The 18,533-nt window shown below is 44.9% G+C and overlaps 2 protein-coding genes across 6 annotated transcripts in view; one reads left to right on the top strand and one right to left on the bottom strand.

Moving 5' to 3' along the window:
• RTN4 (reticulon 4) overlaps nt 1-6,170 on the top strand; it is a 67,206-nt gene extending 61,036 nt beyond the window's left edge. For 2 of the 5 annotated variants that reach the window (XM_032652285.1, XM_032652286.1), the window contains 4 exons: nt 3,760-3,829; nt 4,487-4,533; nt 4,718-4,776; nt 5,168-6,170. In XM_032652285.1, coding sequence (XP_032508176.1) covers nt 3,760-3,829; nt 4,487-4,533; nt 4,718-4,776; nt 5,168-5,210 — 219 coding nt within the window. In that variant the 3' untranslated portion in view covers nt 5,211-6,170. The remainder of the gene's footprint in view (nt 1-3,759; nt 3,830-4,486; nt 4,534-4,717; nt 4,777-5,167) is intronic. The other 3 variants (XM_032652284.1, XM_032652288.1, XM_032652287.1) reach the window with 2 other exon arrangements.
• EML6 (EMAP like 6) overlaps nt 5,583-18,533 on the bottom strand; it is a 355,810-nt gene continuing 342,859 nt past the window's right edge. Inside the window, exons 30-39 of the mRNA XM_032652246.1 lie at nt 18,513-18,530; nt 17,548-17,705; nt 16,774-16,888; nt 15,096-15,284; nt 13,620-13,792; nt 13,012-13,174; nt 11,333-11,436; nt 10,486-10,639; nt 9,985-10,085; nt 5,583-8,311 (exon numbers count right to left, since the gene is read on the bottom strand). Of these exons, the coding sequence (XP_032508137.1) occupies nt 8,155-8,311; nt 9,985-10,085; nt 10,486-10,639; nt 11,333-11,436; nt 13,012-13,174; nt 13,620-13,792; nt 15,096-15,284; nt 16,774-16,888; nt 17,548-17,705; nt 18,513-18,530 (1,332 nt within the window). The 3' untranslated portion in view covers nt 5,583-8,154. The remainder of the gene's footprint in view (nt 8,312-9,984; nt 10,086-10,485; nt 10,640-11,332; nt 11,437-13,011; nt 13,175-13,619; nt 13,793-15,095; nt 15,285-16,773; nt 16,889-17,547; nt 17,706-18,512; nt 18,531-18,533) is intronic.

Below are 18,533 nucleotides of genomic sequence, written 5' to 3'. Positions count from 1 at the left end.
AAAAAAGGCCTGAATTCCAGAAATAGCTGACCCAAAAGAACATTAAAATCTAGCCCTCGGGCTCCTAGGCATTAATTAACATACACATTTTGACAGTTTCCTTTCTGGTTTCTTTGGCCCACAGAAAAATTAGACAGGAAATGGGCTGGGGTAAATGTGATACTAATGAATGAGGCTGAAGATGTCAAAAGTCAAATGATTTTCAGTGCTTAAAACTTCAGAAAAAGTTTGAAAATGTCAGAATTGCTGAAGTAATTTCTGAAATTCTGTTAAACACCCTCCTCCCATTTTCCTTAAAAATGCCTCCCCACCCCACGGAGACATCATCTAATAAAAAAATCTGCAGAGCTTTTCAATGAGATATGTATGTGATATGCACTTAAATTGAATTCCCTTTTCCCCTGGACAAAAGACAAACAAGACATGGCCCTTGCCCTCTTCCGCTAAGTATTTACTAGACCTCCATTGTACTTTGCCCCTCTTTCCTCCAGTCTCATTAGTGCCTAAAGAGAGATGAGCCTTTGACTTCCTCAGTTAATATGCATTGGCTGCAGTGTTGCCAAGAATTTGCCATAGAAGAGCATAGAATTTGTAGGTTTAAAGTGTTTATTGACCTTTTCCCTGCCTCTTTGTAATAGCATGTACATTTATGACCATTAATAAATGATTACTCTGTAAATGGTTTTACTATATAGCAGAGCAGAGATTCTGGAGTCAGATAAACCTGAGATCACTGTCACCTCTAGTCTGGCAACTTGCTTAATCTTTCTGTGTCTTGGTTTTCTCTTCTATGGGGATAATAACAGTATTTAACTTTTGGGGTTATGATGAGATTAACTGACCTAATGTATGTTCAAAAATTTGTTAGCTGCTGTTGTTATTGACAGTTTTAGTAATTGTGCGATTGCTAGATGCTGGTTCTTAACGCCTTTCTTTTCTGATGGTGTGTTCTCTGGAAACCCCTACCCCAATATTTTCGTTTTGGGCCCCTGAAGTGTTAAATTTTCTCCAGACTTAGCTGCAACATTTAAAAATTCTGTGATAGCACATAAAAATGTGAATTTCTGGTCTCTCTCTTTAAATGGGAAAATTTGGCAACATTAGCCTGGAATACTTGCTCGGCAACAGTCTGTGGAGCTGGATTTTGTGTGTGCTCCTTGAGAGGGAGAATGCACATATCTGCCTCAGTCCGTACCAAGGCTCCCTCATGTGTTTATGTCACCTGCCTGGCCCCATAGACCTTTGAAGCCTCCCTCTGTTCCTCTCTTTGTGTCTGGATAGTCTGGCTTTTAGAAAGAGTGTCCTCCAAGAGGCAAGTCTAGTGATATTTGTGCCCCTTAGATCACCTAGGTGTGAGGTCTTGGGTTTCTTTGTGGCTTTGGAGTGCAGCCTTGTCGGTGACTTAATGACCAAATTGGGACTTATTTCTAGCTTGTGTGTTAGTTTCTGAATTTTGTCATGGTAAGGGTGTCTTTATTGCTAAAGCAATTTCTTCTAAAATGTAGAAGGTCGACTCTTCCGTGTCGACTTGTGGATGGTGATGGATGAAAATAGCTCTGTTGCTCTATGGTAAACTTGCTCAAGTGCAGCAGTTATATTTAGCTTTTGCAATAGGAGTCTAAAACTATGTGAGAGGGAAAAGGCTTGCTAACTGGAGTCATGCTTCAAACCGTTCTATCAGTGGTTTCATAGTGGTTGCAAAGACCCAGGGCAGCATTTAATTTTTGATTTTCAATTGATGAGTGTTAAGAAGGCTTGATATTTGCTCACTTGAACATTAAATTCAGTTGTAGGGGTAAGCAGAGTGTTGCTCTTTGCAGAACTGACAGTTGCTGCAGGAATCCAAAGTGTCTTCCTAACCTGCAGTAAATATAATTACTAGAGTCTGAATACTTTAATTACCGCTCAGTACCCAGCTCATAGTAGGCATTCAATCAGATTTTGTTGAGTGAATGAACACATGGACAAAGATATGCTTTAGATAAGGGTTAGCAAACTACTGTCTGACCGGCCCATGGCCTGTTTTTGTACAGCCTGGGAGCTAAGAATAGTTTTTATGTTTTTAAAGGATAATATTCAAAGAATATGTGACAGAGATCCCTTGTGGCCCACAAAACCGAAAATGTTTATTATCTTACTGTCTTTCTTTACAGAAAAAGTTTGCTGATCCTTGCTTTAGATGATGGACGTGCTAACTCCTCTCTCCTCTCCTTCTTTTCATATATACTTTGTTATTGGTACCTAAATAGTTGTACATGGTGGCATCGTGGTGGTGTTTGTGACCTACTAAATTAAATATGGCAGAGAGATTGCCAGACACATGAAGGCTCTTAATAGGAAGCAAAGGAACTGCTCCTGCTGAATGTTTAATAAAATCTGGACTGACTTTGTGTTTGTAAGTCTTCAAGAACTTCTCTGAACATGGCATTGAGTTTTTACTATATGATGTTGCCAAGAACTGGACGAAAACTTTGAAATCCTCTTTTTCAACCATTCATGAGTAAACTAAAGTATGTAGAGGAAATAAAGAACTTCTCAAAATGAAAATCACTTTTTGGAAACAAGGCCTTTCCCAAACTGCTGTATTTAATGATTAAAAAAAAAAATCCCAGATTTTGAGACCAGATTACTGAAATAGGAGAGTTTAGTCAGTTCACTGCAGTCCCCAGTCCCCTGGAGAAGACAGTGAAATATGATATATGAGTGAAGTATTACCTCAACTTGGGCAAGTTACTACACTCTATTTTTTTTAGTGTCTGCATCTCCTGTGGTAATGATAGCAGTGCTTACCTTATAAAGTTATTAGGAGGAATAAATGAGTTTGTATTTGTAAAGCATTTAAAACAGTGCCTGGCAGTAATATGGTAAGAACTGGATTAGTGTTTGCTAAATAAATAAAGAAGGCAGTGGCTAAAAGAATAATAACGGTCAATTTTATTAATAGGTATAAAAGTTAGAGGAGTCCTCATTCCAAGGGGTCCTCATTGGCTGTTAAAACATGTATCACTGGAGAGACAGTGCCTCTGATCCTTAATAGAATGCTAGGGCTGATATTTTTGGTACCTGAAACCTAGTCTCCCTGATAATGAGTCTTCCTGCACCATTATTGCTTATTCAGATGTATGATATTTTAATGTCTGAATTATTCAGCTCATACAGATCTTGAATCACTTAACTTGTTAGTACTTTAAAATCAGTTTTAATAGCTAATTCTCATGATAGCTTTCCAGTCTTCCCATTTAGAAGCTAAGTGCTATAGGTGGTGTACCTTTGGTATGTTTTCTGATCTCAGAGAAAACAGAATCAACTATTTGGTAGTGTAGTCCAGAAAAAAATGAATTGAGTCTATTAATTGTTTTAATTAGATTCAGAAATTCCTGAATGGAGACTGGCAACTTAGAAGTGAAATACCCATATTATTTTACCACGTCTCCAAGGAGTATGCCTCTATTAGTTTGGCATTTAGATGGGTTGCTTTTATTTGAAGGCTTAATTAAGAAACTTTACTTGGGGACTTCCCCGGTGGTCCAGTGGTTAAGACTTTGCCTACCAATGCAAGGGGTGCGGGTGGTTCAACACCTGGGCGGTGGAGCTAAGATCCCACATGCCTCCTGGCCAAAAAAAATATAAAACAGAAGCAATATTGTAACAAATTCAATAAAGACTTTAAAGATGGTCCACATCAAAAAAAAAATCTTTAAAAAAAAAGAAACTTTACTTGAATTTTGTTTTTAAGTGGCTAATGTTATTTTCTTATAGTTTGCAGTGTTGATGTGGGTATTTACCTATGTTGGTGCCTTGTTCAATGGTCTCACGCTACTGATCTTGGGTAAGTCTACAAAACCATTGGAATGAGAAATTACAAAAAAGATGGGGGACTATCCCTGGCGGTCCAGTGGTTAAGACTCTGTGCTTCCACTGCAGGGGGTGCAGGTTCAATCCCTGGTCAGGGAACTAAGATCTCACATGCCACACAGCACAGCCAAAAAAAAAAAAAAAAAAAAAAGATGGTGTGCAAGGAGCTTAAAGACATTTTAGTGGAGAATATCCTTATATTATAGGAAAAATAGAGGATATAGGTTAGAGATTGTGATCTCTTTAAATAAATTGCTAATACTGATACTGTTTATGGAAAAGCCACTTTACTTCCTGAAGACTACTCCAACTAACAGTGATAAACCAGATGAAGGGTGGCCTTATTTGATGGTGCAGTCATAGATCTAACTAACCAAGACCAGGGATGCCTGTATTTTATAACGTCTGCGTGATGTGATTTGAAGCCAGGAATGGTTCCTGCAGCCTCCCTTGGTTACTTCATTGCCCTGTGGTGGCTCCCCACCAGCAGGTGCATCCAGGAGATCCTTGTGTCTTCCTCATTAGGAACACTATTGACTATCTTAAGAGTGCTGCCAGTTTGATGGCTTTGTAGTGTTTGTTCCCTAAATCATACCAGTCTGTTTTAAAGGTTGTGTATTTCCTTTTTCAGCTCTGATTTCACTCTTCAGTGTTCCTGTTATTTATGAACGGCATCAGGTAATTTAACTGCAGATTTCAGAATACAGAGCACACTCTCTTATATGGAACTTAGAAATGGATCAGTGCCAGTTTCCAAAGCCTTATAAAAATGAGAAATGTGGTTTCTTAAGCCTTTAATATGTTTAATAAGATTTCTTAGCAATGGTAATTTTCTAGTAACTTCTTTCTGCCTCTCTTTCAGGCGCAAATAGATCATTATCTAGGACTTGCAAATAAGAATGTTAAAGATGCTATGGCTAAGTAAGTATTTAAAATCTTTTTTTAACACTAAGGATAGGTGTACTGGCTTTGACAACAGTGCAGTATTCTCATATTTAAGACATAATGAGTAGTCAATTACAATCAGACCTAAAGTGTGACAGAGTTGCCAAAAGATTTTTTTTTCTAACATTTGGATCATTAATTTCTATGTGTACTTATATGTATTTAAGGCTTTATTTAAGTCTAATTTGTAAGGCCAGGGCGGCAAAATTATAGCTCATAGTTTGACAGCCTTAGGATTTTATTTCTTGTATAAGCTGAGCAATGTACAAGTAATTCTTGAAGGATAGACATTTTAAGAAGCAGAAAACGAAATATTAAAATTCCAAAATATTTACACTAACCTTTTCCCCCTCCTTTTCATTTGTAGAATCCAAGCAAAAATCCCTGGATTGAAGCGCAAAGCGGAATGAAAAAACCTGAAATAATTAACAGTAGGAGTTTAAAGGGGATATTCATTTGATTCCATGGGGGGGCGGGGAGGGTCAGGGAAGAATGAAGCCTTGACATTGCAGTGCAGTTTCACAGATCTTTATTTTAGCAACACAGTATCTGAGGAAAAATGACCTGTCTTGACTGCCCTGTGTTCATCATCTTAAGTGTTGTAAGCTGCTATGTATGGATTTAAACAGTAATCATATTTGTTTTTCCTGTATGAGGCACTGGTGAATATAAAAGATCTGAGGAAGCTGTATATTATTATACTTTGTTGCAGGTAGTCTTGCTGTATTTGGGGAATTGCAGAGAAAGTGGAGCTGAAAAAATAACCCTTTTCACAGTTTGTGCACTGTGTATGGTCTGTGTAGATTGATGCAGATTTGCTGAAATGAAATGTTTAGACGAGATCATACCACCAAAGCAGGAGTGAAAAGGCTCGCCTCGTTGGTATGTTCTAGGTGTATTGTGAATTTTACTGTTATATTAATTGCCAATATAAGTAAATATAGATTATATATCTATCTATATATAGTGTTTCACAAAGCTTAGCCCTTCTACCTTTCCAGTTGCCCCACAGTGCTTGATATTTCAGTCGTTGGTTTCATGTGTGTAGTTCCAAAGCACATAAGCTAGAAAAAGAACATATATTTCTAGGAGCACTACCATCTGTTTTCAACATGAAACGATGCCATGCCAATAGAACTCCTCAACATAAACTTCATCACACAGTCTTACTGTAGTTAATTTTGTCACAAACCCTGGACTGAAATCTAATGCTTCCAAAAGTGTTGTTTGCAAATATCAAACATTGTTATGCAAGAAATTATAAAATGACAATTTATACAATTGTGGTTTAAGCTGTACTGAACTAAATCTGTGGAATGCATTGTGAACTGTAAAAGCGAAGTATCAATAAAGCTTATAGACTTAAAATATGTTCGGTATTTTGGTTTCCTGAACGTGCTGCAGATCAAAATGGTAGACTTCACTTCCACGAGTGTGCGGTGGCTTGTACTTTCAGAAAGAGTTTAAGCTCAGAGTACAGCTACATTTATTTTGAAAACCTAAAGAACAATTTATATAATCCAATTTATTTGACACATACCAAAATGTTTTTTTTATATTTTTATACTTTGATAACTGAAACTACATGCACCAATATTTTAACCTAGAATACAGTGCAGGATTTATGAACATACGTAAAATCATACCATATAAATGTTTACAAATCAGATTTAAGAACTTTTCTTGACACACAGACACTATTGCTTTTTAAATATAGTGTACACATCCTCACTGATCAATTTATTGTTCTTCACGTGGTTATTCAATGCAGGATCCGATCAGTATGAAAGGTCAGTGGTACAATATAGGCAGACGTGGTTATCACTCAGCATCACCAGTCACATGGTTACAGAACACAGAATTAGGGCTGCATAGGGACTCTAACTGTGGGCCCAACAACCTATCAGTGGATTAATGTAAGGCATTAATAAATTGGCATATAAAAATAGCTTAATGAATGATCTAATCCATTTAGAATGCTGAAGCACTTCTGTGGTAAATGTTTGTTAATCTATTTAATTGAAAATGCTTCGTTTCACCTTTCCTGTAAACTGACAACTGCAAATAGCCAGTGACTCAAGATGCAGAATTTTTTAGTTCACTGACTAGAAGGACGAATCGGTACATGTGCTCAGAGTCCCAGTCCCTCACTCACCAGCCTGCCTTCCTGAGCGTGCCGTCAGCCCTCGCCGTTGTCAGCGCTCGGCCAGGTGTCAAGTACGATGGAGGTGGTTTAGGATGCCTTCTGGTTTTGCCGGCCAAGCCACATTCTGTCATCCAGCCAACTCTGAGGAACTCTAAACTAGATGATTTTGTTTTATAATCTTGAGTTGCCAAATATTATTTGGGCTTAGGAATTTGTTCGGCAAAGAGTTTTTAAAAATCCAGACTTGACCTATGTAGTTCACGTGACACAAATCACTGGGGCCAGGTCCACCCCACGCTGGGAGTGGTAAACCCAGCGCAGCCTCAGGTCACCTCAGTTATCACCATTTTAGGTTTAACGAGATAAATCAGCTCACCTTCCTGGACCTACTTGAGCTTTTTTTTTTTTTTTTTTCCCCTTCTGTTCTGTAGTAGAGGTTTGTTTTATTTGAAGTGTTTTGGATGTTGTGGGTTTGGCACTCAATATGATGAAAACCGGTTCTACCCACCCACCCTCCGACTCCTGAATTTAAGTTTCTTTGCTGCTCAACTTCAAATAGTCACTGTTTCCCAGGCAGGTAACTGATGTCTTTCATTTAGGAAGCCTTGACCTAAATACCTGACCTGGGTGACAGAGCAGGAGTCTGCTGAGGGTCCTGTAGCCCTCCTCAGTTTTGACGTTTTAGCACCATATGTAGAAAGGAGACAATCTGTGGGAGGGGAGACAGCAGCCCACACACCTGGAAGCTTTCAAAGGCACTTAATGGATATAAAACTCTGCAAATGAAACGTTAAAAAATTAAGTGTCTCAACTTGTTTATACATGGCTCATTTGGTTTTGAAAGCTAAATGTGGAGAACAGAGGCTATCAATATTTCTAGTTCAGTGAATCTAACTTAAGCTGTCCTGTTCAACTTCCTTAATTGTAAAAATGAACATTTTTAAAGTATATAGAAACATACTAGCAAAACATCTTTTGTAAAAGTTTTGATGCAAATCAAAAGCTACATATTGGTTAGGGTAACTGAGGCTTTAAATTTTGTCAGTGGGCTACATTGTCAGATAGGATTTCTTTGTCAGTGTAGTTAGTACGTATAGTTTTTGGTCTCAGGAACAGAGGCAAGCAGTCTTAACGTGTTAGAACTGACCTTCCTTTTTGGCCTGACGGTTTTGGAGATTCCAGGCGATGGGCGCCGTCACACCACTTCACTAGCACTTGGAGCTTGTACGGCCTGCGGTGTCGTAGGCCTTTCCCAGCAGCTGGCGGCCAGGAGGCACCTCATCACTGCCTCCGCGGTGGCTGGCGGCAGCAGCAGCAATAAAGTAAGAGGACTCTGGCACTTCCAGGCATCGCCACACGAACACACTGAAAAGGCAGACCAAACAGTCATTTTGCAGGGCTGGACATCATGCTTTTGTCAAGTGACAAAAACCAACTTTGCCAAGTGCTCCGGAGTCAAGCCCAGGTGGTGTAGTGAACATTTTGATTTCAATTTCAAAAAACAAACCAGGGATCTTGCCACCAATTAAAGGTCTGTTGCTTTTTTAAAAGGTCTATTGTTTTTTGTTTCATTCGGCTCTTTCAGCAGCCTGCGTGTCCCTTCTGAACGGGAGGACTTCTGGCAGCCTGACTTCACACTATCTCTCTTGTTACTACTGAAAAGGTTTTATCAGCTCCACTCGAGTAGGAGAGCCCTTCCTGGTGCTCAGCACAGGGCCAGGGATCGTGGTAGGCTCCCATGACTGCAAAGGCCAAGGGGGCCCTGCACTGGAAAAGTGACATCTAAGCCTTTTTTAGTAATCAAGAGTCCCCTCGTATCTCCTGGGGACGGGTTTGCTTATGTCTCCCGGTGCCCGCCTGTTCACAGTTTGGCAGATGCTGCTTTGAATGGGTGTTTGCGCCCCACAGGGAGCTGCTGTCAGTACTATCTCAAGGGCTCTTAAGTGCCAGCAGCGGTTGGCACAGCAGCCTGGAGACGGGTGCTCCCAGGCAGGCCATCAGAAAGCATCTTTTGGGGCCATTTTCTACACAGTGCTTTTGGGTAGGAAGTGGGCTGAAATTCTCTTCAGGTGCCTTTTCCATAACCTCAGACCACTAAAAATAAATCTGGAATGCGTGCATTTCTTCTTGATCCCCCCCAGGAGTTCTGCCTGGGCTGAACAGAAACCAATATTCACGTTTCGATAAAGCCCTTCAACTACATTAGATGTGGGGAAGCTGAGTGACTTCGAATGACCTCATCCTGTTGCTCCACACTTCAAATAAGAAACGCCCTCGGTGGAGGGACAGGAGAAAGCTGCTTTCTTGGAAGTGCTGATGTCCTCTGGAGCAGGCTGGTAGGGGTCCTTCCAAAAGGCACTGGAAGACCAGCCATGCCTCACAGGACAATGGGCCTGTTTCACAGTGAGCAGTGGTTAAGGCCAGTAGCAGCCCTGGCTCAGGAATCCACATAGCTGGTTGAGGTTCTCCTGCTACTAATTAGCACTGGCCCTAACGGCTTCACCCCTTTTCTGATCTCATGTGTATAACTGGGTAACATATGTCCTGCTCGTTTCTCGGGGTGACTGAGGCTCAGTATTACTATTTTTAAACCTCTCGGTTGTGGATTAATGATCCACGTTAAGAACTCTGGTGATGAATTGGAAGTTCTGAGTTAAAAGGCCTATGGATCAAGGTCATTCTAACCTCCTGATTATATGCAGTGGACGCCGTGGGCTGTCCAACAGCTCCTACTGGAATCAGTATCTTGGGCCTCTCACCACCTGTCCCTCCAGCCAGCAATGCTCAGAGTAGCTGTTGCATGCCGTTGGCTTCTCACCAATCCCAGGACAGCTCTAGTGGGGACAGAGTCCCATCAAGAATTGGGTTGGGAGTCACCAGAGACTAAAGCCCTTCTACTTAGAAAGTCGTCACTGGATCTCTGGTTCACTGTCCCACCTCAGCCCCTCCACGTGCCCCTGGGAGGAGCTGACACCTGAGGTGGGGACGGGAGGGGGGGGCTAGGCCTGGGGGCAGAGCTAGAAGAATCAGGCTGGTACCTGCAGTCGTCTCCTCCAGTGCTGACCACGTACTTGTCGTCATGAGAGAAACGGATGTTTGTCACGTGAGCCGAGTGACCGAAGTAACGCTTATGCTTGGCCTGTGAGCAAAAGTGAATGGAAGTGATTAAGAGACCCTGTTCCTTCAGCCACCATGGACCACTTCCAGGACTCAGTTCCCCCCTCCTAGGACCTCCCTTCACCCATGGGATGCCCGTTGGGTCTGAACATCTCTGTGAGCAAGCCCTTCACTGGCTTCCTGCCTCATTCCTGCCCCACTTGTGGCCACTCTGTCCCCCCTCCATCCTCCTGGCTTCCAGGACTTCCCCTCCTGAGGGAGAGGAAAAGGTTAGGTGTTGCCAAGTCTCCCCAGGGCTGTGACAAGATTCCTCTTGTTCTAGATTCTAGATGGCTGTGTAGATGTGGCCACGATTTCCAGCCGACTGCAGAAGATCAGCCAGCCTGGAGGCAGTGCAGGGAGTTACTCTAAGGAAAACTCACAAATTTCTCTGTGCATGGGAAATCAAAGAGCTTCACGAGCCCAAAGTCGTCTCCCGTGACAATGTTCAGGCCAGCGTGGGTCACACACGCGCAGTTGACATCAGCCTTGTCTGCGTTTCGTGGCCAGATGCCAATGACTTCGTCTCCCAGGATGCTGTTCCAATAGGAAGAGGTGTGAGACTGGTGGGAAGGCTTCATGCAGTCAGGCACCCTCTCCCAGGAATGAGGGGAATTCAGCGTGGTCACACGGCTCCTCTGGCAGGACGGCACCTGTCCCCTCCCCCTCTGAATACCTGCCCCAACTCCTACTGTTCTCTGCCCCAGTCCCTTTCACCCTAAAAAGAAAAGTTACCTCCATCTTTGATTCTCTCCCTCTTCCCTACGAAGCTTCTGAGTATATGTAGCTTGGGAGAAGTGCGGGGCTCTCCAAGCTCACGGGTTGGTGGCCTCTTTTCCCTTGACGTGGCAGGGCCCTGCTGCTTACCCTGCTACCCAGCACTGCCGGCCCTCCCTCTCCCCCCCAGGGATTGCAGGAGGCCTCACTATACCGCAGGGGGTCTGGCCAAGAGCTGGGGGATGGTTTCCCTTTGAACTTGCTAGACGGGGCTGGGGATGAGTAGGACAGATTACACAAAAAGAGGGACTTTGCGTTTCAAAAGCCCAGGTCAGACCAAAGCCAGCGGCCCAGACTGGGAGCAAGAGGCCTCCCGCCCTGACCCCACAAAGGAAAAGAGCTCTGTCTCTCTAAGCTGCTTCCGATCCCAGCCACACACAAACTTGGAGGCTGAGGCTGGGACGAGAGTCTCCCTTGTGACCTTTTCCTCCAGAAGAGTTTTCCTCCAGTCACCTTGTCCAGGAGGCCCAGGTGATCTTCTCAATGACCGTGGCTTCGGTGACCTGCTTCCCCAGGGGGACCTCATGCACCTGGCGCTTGTAGGCTCCTGTTGACACCTGCAAGTGGGAAGCAGCCAGGCCTATCAACTTTCTTTCCCGTCCAAAGGACTCCCCTTTGGGTGTATTGCTTCCCAACCTCTGCATCCCCAGGACTTTTCACCAAACCCAAGCTCAGCTCCAGGCTGCAAAGCCTGTGGTCAGCCCACGGCAAAGTTCACATAAGCAGGGCATTTTTCCCTCCGTTTTCTTGCTATTTTCCAAAGTCCTAAGGCAGCTTCTCCAAGTGTGGTTCTTGACCGGCAGCGTCAGCCTCGGCTGGACACTGGTTAGAGATGCACATTCTTGGGCCCCACCCTAGACCTACCCAGTCGGACAATCTGAAGCGGGGGGCCCAGCAGGCTTTCACAAAGCCTCCAGGTGATTCTGGTGTGCACTCACGTTTGGGAACCCCTGTTCTCAGAGAACCAAGGTCCTGTGCAACAGAGCTGAGGCAAGTCTTCTTATGGACAGCAGCTGATGGAGATGATTTCTGAAGTATTAGGACCTGATCCTGGCTTCTCTGGGAAACTTCTAGAGGCAATTGACCATTTTCCAGCCAATGGCCGCTGCCACCATCGCCAGCCCCCTCCCTCCCTGGGGTGCTAGACCAGCCACCCCAGATTTCCCTGCTGTACAGGGATGAGCCGAGATCTTTCCCACATCAGGGCCTTCATGCAGAAGGCCTGGAACCATGTTCCCGCCCCCCTTGGGTGGCTGACTCCTACACACCCTGCAGACCTCAGCTTAAACAGCACCGTACGGAGAGGATGTCAGTGCATCTATTTAACAACAGTCAGTGCCTGTTAAATGCTCCCGCAGGGCGCTGTACTTTTCCTTCTCGGCACATAATCACAATTTGTAGTTACAGGTGTATTTTGTGATGATCTGTTTAATGCTTGTCTTGTCCAGGACAAGGCAAGCTCCAGGAGAGCAGGGACCAGGCCCATTTCATACACCCAAAAGCCTGGCGTAGTGCCTGGTTCAGTCCACACTTGATGAATGAAGCGTCCTCTCTCCTTTCACAAAGACTGCCCGACTCCAGGCTGGCTCACAAATGCATAATATTTGTTCAAAGTGCTGGAGAAATCACTGTTCTATTTTCAGCTCTAAGTGCCAAGAGTGGGAGCCCTTGCGATCCCTTCCCGCTTGTCAGTCTCCCCGGGGGCCAGTGATGGGCTCTCACTCCAGGCTGGCTGACTGGAGTCTGAGTCCTGAGTTGGAGGGACCACACTACCCATGGGATGTGGAATTGAGATGAGTAAGTGTAAGAAGCAACACAGGCTTCCGTGCAGCCCCAGAGAACTAGAAATTAGGAAGCCTTGAAGGGGTGGTGGTGAGAGGAGGCTCAAGATGACTAGGGCTGTTTCCCGCTTTCCTACTGAACAATAAGTACTATTTTAAATTCGATTCGACTTTCTTAAGTTCTCTAAGCCTCTGTTTCTTCCTTTATAAAATAGGAGGGAAACTAACAGTACTTAAACAGTTCCAGTGAACACATTTCCTGACACAGAGTAAGCACTGATTTCATAAAAGCCATTGTTTGTAATACTATTATTAATGGTTACCCCAGATATCAGTAAAGCCAAAGCATACCTGGATGTATTTGCCATCCGCGGAAAAATCCATCTGAATGACAAAGCTTGGGATATCTTTGCAGTAGCCGGTGCGGTTCAGACTCGTGCCCTGAGTGAGGTCATAGAAGTCAACTGTGTGTCCAGAAGAACCAACAGCTAAGAATCTGCTGTCTGGGCTGATTCTAGAAAAAGCAATCCAAGAGCACGGTCCGTGAGGAGGGCTGTGTAGGGCTGGTCAGGCATGAGGTCTGCTCTGGGACAGGCCTCCCAAGCTCAAAGGCAATTAGATCACACGTCATGATTCACGTGTGGTTAGCTTTTCCTAAAGTCTATGGAATTCGACAGCTTCTCTGGATCAAAACGCCCCATAAGTAAGTAAATGGATGTGTGCAGTCTTTTGTAGAAGGCCTTTTATGATAAGTTTTTAACCACACTCTTATGGAAATTAGCAAAGACATGTCTGAGAACTAACGTGTGAGAGGGTCTCCTTCCATAGTTGGCTCACTGAAAGGGACCCTCTCACAAGTGAGCTCTTCATTCCAGCCATGACCCTCCTGGAATGGGAACCATGGGAGGGAGAATGAATGCCTGCCTTTCTCCTCCCTGCCCAGACTGCCTGCTATGTACCTGATATCTTGGATAGCAGATTTCCGGTCTCGTTTCTTCCCCCAAACTTTCAGGCTGTTCACCAACAAGATGACAAACTCTCCATTCTTCATGCCAATGGCCACCATCTCCCCGTCAGGGCTGTAGGCTGCACACCTGGCCGCGTGGCCCAGGTTCACCTTGTTTAGCAGCTTCTACATTGACACAAAGTAATACCACCTGAGACCTTGGCCGCCTCAGCTGGTCTCCAGGGGAAATCCTGCACCCAGGCCAGAGCAGCCAGGCTGCCTCTAGGGAGGCTCCAAACCGCTTGCTTCTAATAGTAGGTGTCCCTGAGTGGCTGAGGGGGGCAGTATGTTTTGACTGAGCAGCTGGAGAGACAACACGGTTTAGGACAGAGGTTGGTGAACTTTTTCTGTGAATGGTTTGGGAGTAAATATTTTTAGGCTTTGGAGTCCATATGGTCTCTCACAACCAGTCAGCTCTGCCAGTGAAGCACCAAGGCAGCCATGGACACCAACATAAACAAAAAGCATGGCTTACTTTGCAGAAACGGGCAGCAGGCAGACTTGACCCTTGGGCTGCAGCTTGCTGACCTCTTGCTCGGGGGAAGAGTTTGAGCTTCAGCATGTGTTAGTTCAGATCCCAGATCCTGGCTCTGTCCCTAGCTGGGTGTGTTTGGGTAAGTTACTTCTCCGTCTTCCCATGTGTAGAGAATCGATATTAGTATTGGTCTTGCAAGGTGTTGTAAGCATTAACGATAGCATATATGAAGCACCGGGTATGTAGTGGGTGTTAATAGACATAATCATTACGAACTAAGGAGTATAACCACCACACTTAGCCTTCTCCATGTCTGTTCTATGATCCTCACACTGAAAATATGACTGAAACATTTACTAGCCATTCTGTAATGAAACCAAGTATTTTAATTATTAGAACTTAAGTACTTGTTTTACTATCAGCTAAGACTTGGTAACATTAATCTTTCCCCCCACCCAGATTTCCTATTTGACATTTTTACTCCAGACAAGTTATTTTTTTGAAATTTTTTGTATTTTTAAATTGTTTTTCCAAATGCTAAGAGAAACCTTGTTGGGGTTTTGATTGAAATGTTCCATTTGGGAACATTTGACATTTTAAATCATTTTTAGTCTTCCTATCCAGGGAAGACATGATTTATCTCTTTGTTTTTTAGTTTTGTGGGTTCTTTCATGACAAGAGAATAATCATTCTCAATTATATTATTCCTGTACTATAAATATTCATAGATGGATACACAGCTAAAAGAGATATATATATATAGAATGGGTGTGTGTGAACAGGACTTCTTTTATTATCAGTCCCTCTAACTTAATTGCTGCCCTGTGGCCGATCTCCTGCCCAGCCCCATCCCCCCTTCTGGCCTGACCCTGGCTGAACCTCCCCTCGCCCAGGGCAGTCACTGCTCCGAGGCCCACATGGGGCATCCAAGCCTGTGCAGCGTCAGCCCCTGACCTTGTCAGCCAGGTCCCAGATTCGGGCTGTGCCGTCGTTACTGGCAGAAATGAAGATGTCCTTGGAGGGGTGTGTGGCCAGGCCCCAGATCTCCCCTTCCATGTGTCCATCAATCAGGATGTTGGAAGCAGCATTTTTTTCACCAACTTCAATGATTTCTCCATCCTTGGTTCCCACTAAAATCTTTCCCTGTTGTTATCAAAACACTATTAGAAGAAAGACAAACACTACAGGATCCCACTCATATGAAGTACCTAGAATACTCAGATTCATAGAGACAAAGTAGAATGGTGGTTTCCAGGGGCTGGGGAGATGGGGCAAAGGGAGTTATTATTTATTAGACACTGAGCCTCCGTTTCACAAGATGCAAAATGTTCTGGGGAGGGGTGGTGGTGATAATTGCACAACTATGTGAATGTATTTAATACCACTGAATTGTACACTTAAAAATGGTTAAATGGTAAATTTTATGTTCTCTATATTTTGTCACAATTTAAAATAAAATAATATAAAAAAACACTATTAGAGTAACTTGAGAAAGTGCCTTTGCTGGCACTGGTATTAAAATAGGAAGAGCCAAGAAGTGTTTTGTTCTTAGCCACTGATTTGCCATCTTTAAGCGAGCCCCTCACTTGGCCTGTACTCCCCCCGCCACCTTGGGGAGAGTTCCACCAGAGCTCTCCATCATCTCATCTCTGCTGAATGGTCCAGTGATTGCAAGCTCACTGCAGAGCAGGGCAGCCAGGTTCTGCTCTTGGACAGCCCAAACTCTTCCTAAGTTCTTCCTCGCACTGAACAAAATCCATCTCCAGATGACTTCTAGGTTCTGGGCCTCGTTCTCCCTTCATCTCCTGTCTGTCTAATTACCCTTCCAGATGATTGTTGTGTATCTATTTAAAAACAAAATTCCCAATTTCCAATTATGTAGGTTCCAAGTCAGGTTTGCCTTTTTAGTGGAGAGCATCTAGAAAGCAAATTCTTAGACTGATACCAATTCCAAAATATAAATACAAGGTATTAAATAGAGGTTAAGAGATTTGTTTTCAAGGGCTTCAGAATCTCCTGGGGACTTAAAAATAAAGAAGAAGAAAAGGAAAACACACATCAAGGTCAAGGCCCCACTCCCGAGATTCTGACTTGGCGGCTCTGGATACGAGCCTGGATATCCATGTTTAAAAGACAAAAACAAAACTCCACAGTTGTGTGTGCTATTTAGCTCAGGTACAACTTGAAAACCAATGGCTTTGAGTCAGACAGTTTGGCAGTCCTTCCCCTTCCCGGCTGCGTACCCTTGGGCATGGGCAACTACTTAATATCCCTGTGCCTAAAATAACATTGTCTATAATAACAGCAGCTAACATCTACCGACTGTGGCCATGTGCCAGGCATAATGAAAGACGCTGTGCATGTATGATGCATGCAGTCCTAACAACCCGTGTGCTGGACACAGAAAGGCTAAGCAACACAGCCAAGGTCACACAGCCAGTTCTACTGGGTGAGTCACACTCTGCACCCAGGTCTGTCTGACTGTGCTAAGCTGCTTCCCCTCTGCACTAAGTCACACCGGGAGGCTTGTTCTAAGGACTCAACCACTCAGCACAGGGCAAGTGTCCAGCTGGGAAGGTGCTGGACGAATTCTGGGCGTCGCTGGCAAAGGCCCGCCCCACCCGGTGCTCACTTTGCCGCGGCACACGGAGCGCACACACTCCACCAGCTGCCCCGTCTCCAGTTGGAAGGCCCGGCAGCGCTTCATCTCCTGGTCCCACAGTTTCACAGCACCTCCTTCTTTGGTCCTGAAAAAGATCAAGAACTTAGCACGTTAGCCCTCATCCTAAGACCGCCCAGGACCCTCCGCTGCCCTCTCTCCCTGTCATCTCCGCAAGGTCCCATCCCCTCATCCCCAGGCCCAGCAGGACAGACCCTCTGGGGTGGCCCCTTTCATAAGCCCTGCTAATGAGCTACCAGAACCCCTTGAACCTGCAGATTTCCTAGACTGCTTTCAAATGCCACCACTGTGGGAGGAAGGAGAATCGAAACCTAAAAAAATCAAGCTATGTTTTTATTAGATCGAACGACGAAGAGAAATGTTTCTCCCACTTTGCAGCTTGGCTTTCACATGGTCCCGGTCTGCACTGGACGTCCGCCCTCTTCTCACCCCTCCTGCCTCCTCCCAAAGAGCCACTGACAGTAACACCTAATGGACAGCACAGTCACCTGGTCTGTTTGAGAACACCTCTCTGGTTTTTCAACTACCAAGGCACCACCTCTCTGACCCTTACTTCTGAAGCTTCTGACCCAGGGCCCTCTGGGAGAGACGGCAGACTCATCTCCGTGATGCAGAAAAGACAGGAGAGTGAAAAATCTGCATTTTCTCCAAGTTGGAGATGCTTCTGTCAGTTTCTCCCAAGACAATCCAAAAAGACCAGTTGTTCCCAGAGGAGTTCGGGCTTACGGCCGCTCTTTTCCACCGGTCACTATGAGCCCGTCCCGAAGGGTTGTGTACATTGTGAAGACGGGGCCTGTGTGAGCCTTGGCCACCAGCCGGACAAGGAAGTGGTCCTTCCACACGTAGACGTCGCCGTTGATGGCACCCGTGAAAGTGAGGTTGTTCTGTAAACAAAGGGACACCTTCCACACCAGGACACTTCCTGCAGCCCTCGAGAGGGTTCCCTCCCAGCCACCCACTCCACTGCTAAGGCACCAGAGCCGGAGAAACATAAACACACTCAAATTGACCTTCTGTGCCAAGGGAAGGCGAAAGAATTCTCAAAAGAGCGTATGGTAAGGAAATCACCTAGCTTTGCGGTGTTAGTTTTGGGAACAGTTGATTTCCCCACTGAGCACAGCTCCGCTTTTTAATGCACTTCCATTCTGTGAGCAGCCTCAGGTGACTGCAGGGAAGGGCGGGACCCCAGTCTTCAAGGAGACTTTCCTGGCCTCATCTACAAGGAGGGTAAATCCATACCTGGAGGACCAAGAGTTGGCTGTGTTCCAAAATTTCCCCAGGGGAGCTTGTGTTGGCTGAGGGCAGCGCACAGCCTGTGTGAGGGTGTCAGGGGATTTATGACACAGGAGGACTGGGTGGAAAGGGATGCTGTCCAGTGGTGGAAATGCCCCTCAGCCTCTGTGGCCATCTAGCCCAGTCGGACAGGCCTGCAAGTCAATCTAGCTCTGGAATAATGAAACTCCAGCCCTGGGTCGGGGTCCTGCTTTTTTCTGATTAGCATTTTGAGGGGAAAAATACAGCCAACTCACCCATCTGTGCTAAGGAAACAAAACAGTGGTTGCAAATAATCCAGTAAAGGAGATCTGTGGAAATGGCTTCCTTGCTGTTCACAGCTTCTAGGATACACCTGCCCCCCCATGCCCATGCCCAGGGGTTCAGGGTCCCGTCGGGAAGCTTCTGCTGAAACTCACAGCACCGAAGGCCACGGAGAG

This window comes from Phocoena sinus, chromosome 13 (assembly GCF_008692025.1).
Source record: "Phocoena sinus isolate mPhoSin1 chromosome 13, mPhoSin1.pri, whole genome shotgun sequence".
NCBI lineage: Eukaryota > Metazoa > Chordata > Mammalia > Artiodactyla > Phocoenidae > Phocoena > Phocoena sinus.
Note: the sequence above shows the minus strand (reverse complement) of the source record. Positions and strands in the feature narration are given on the sequence as shown.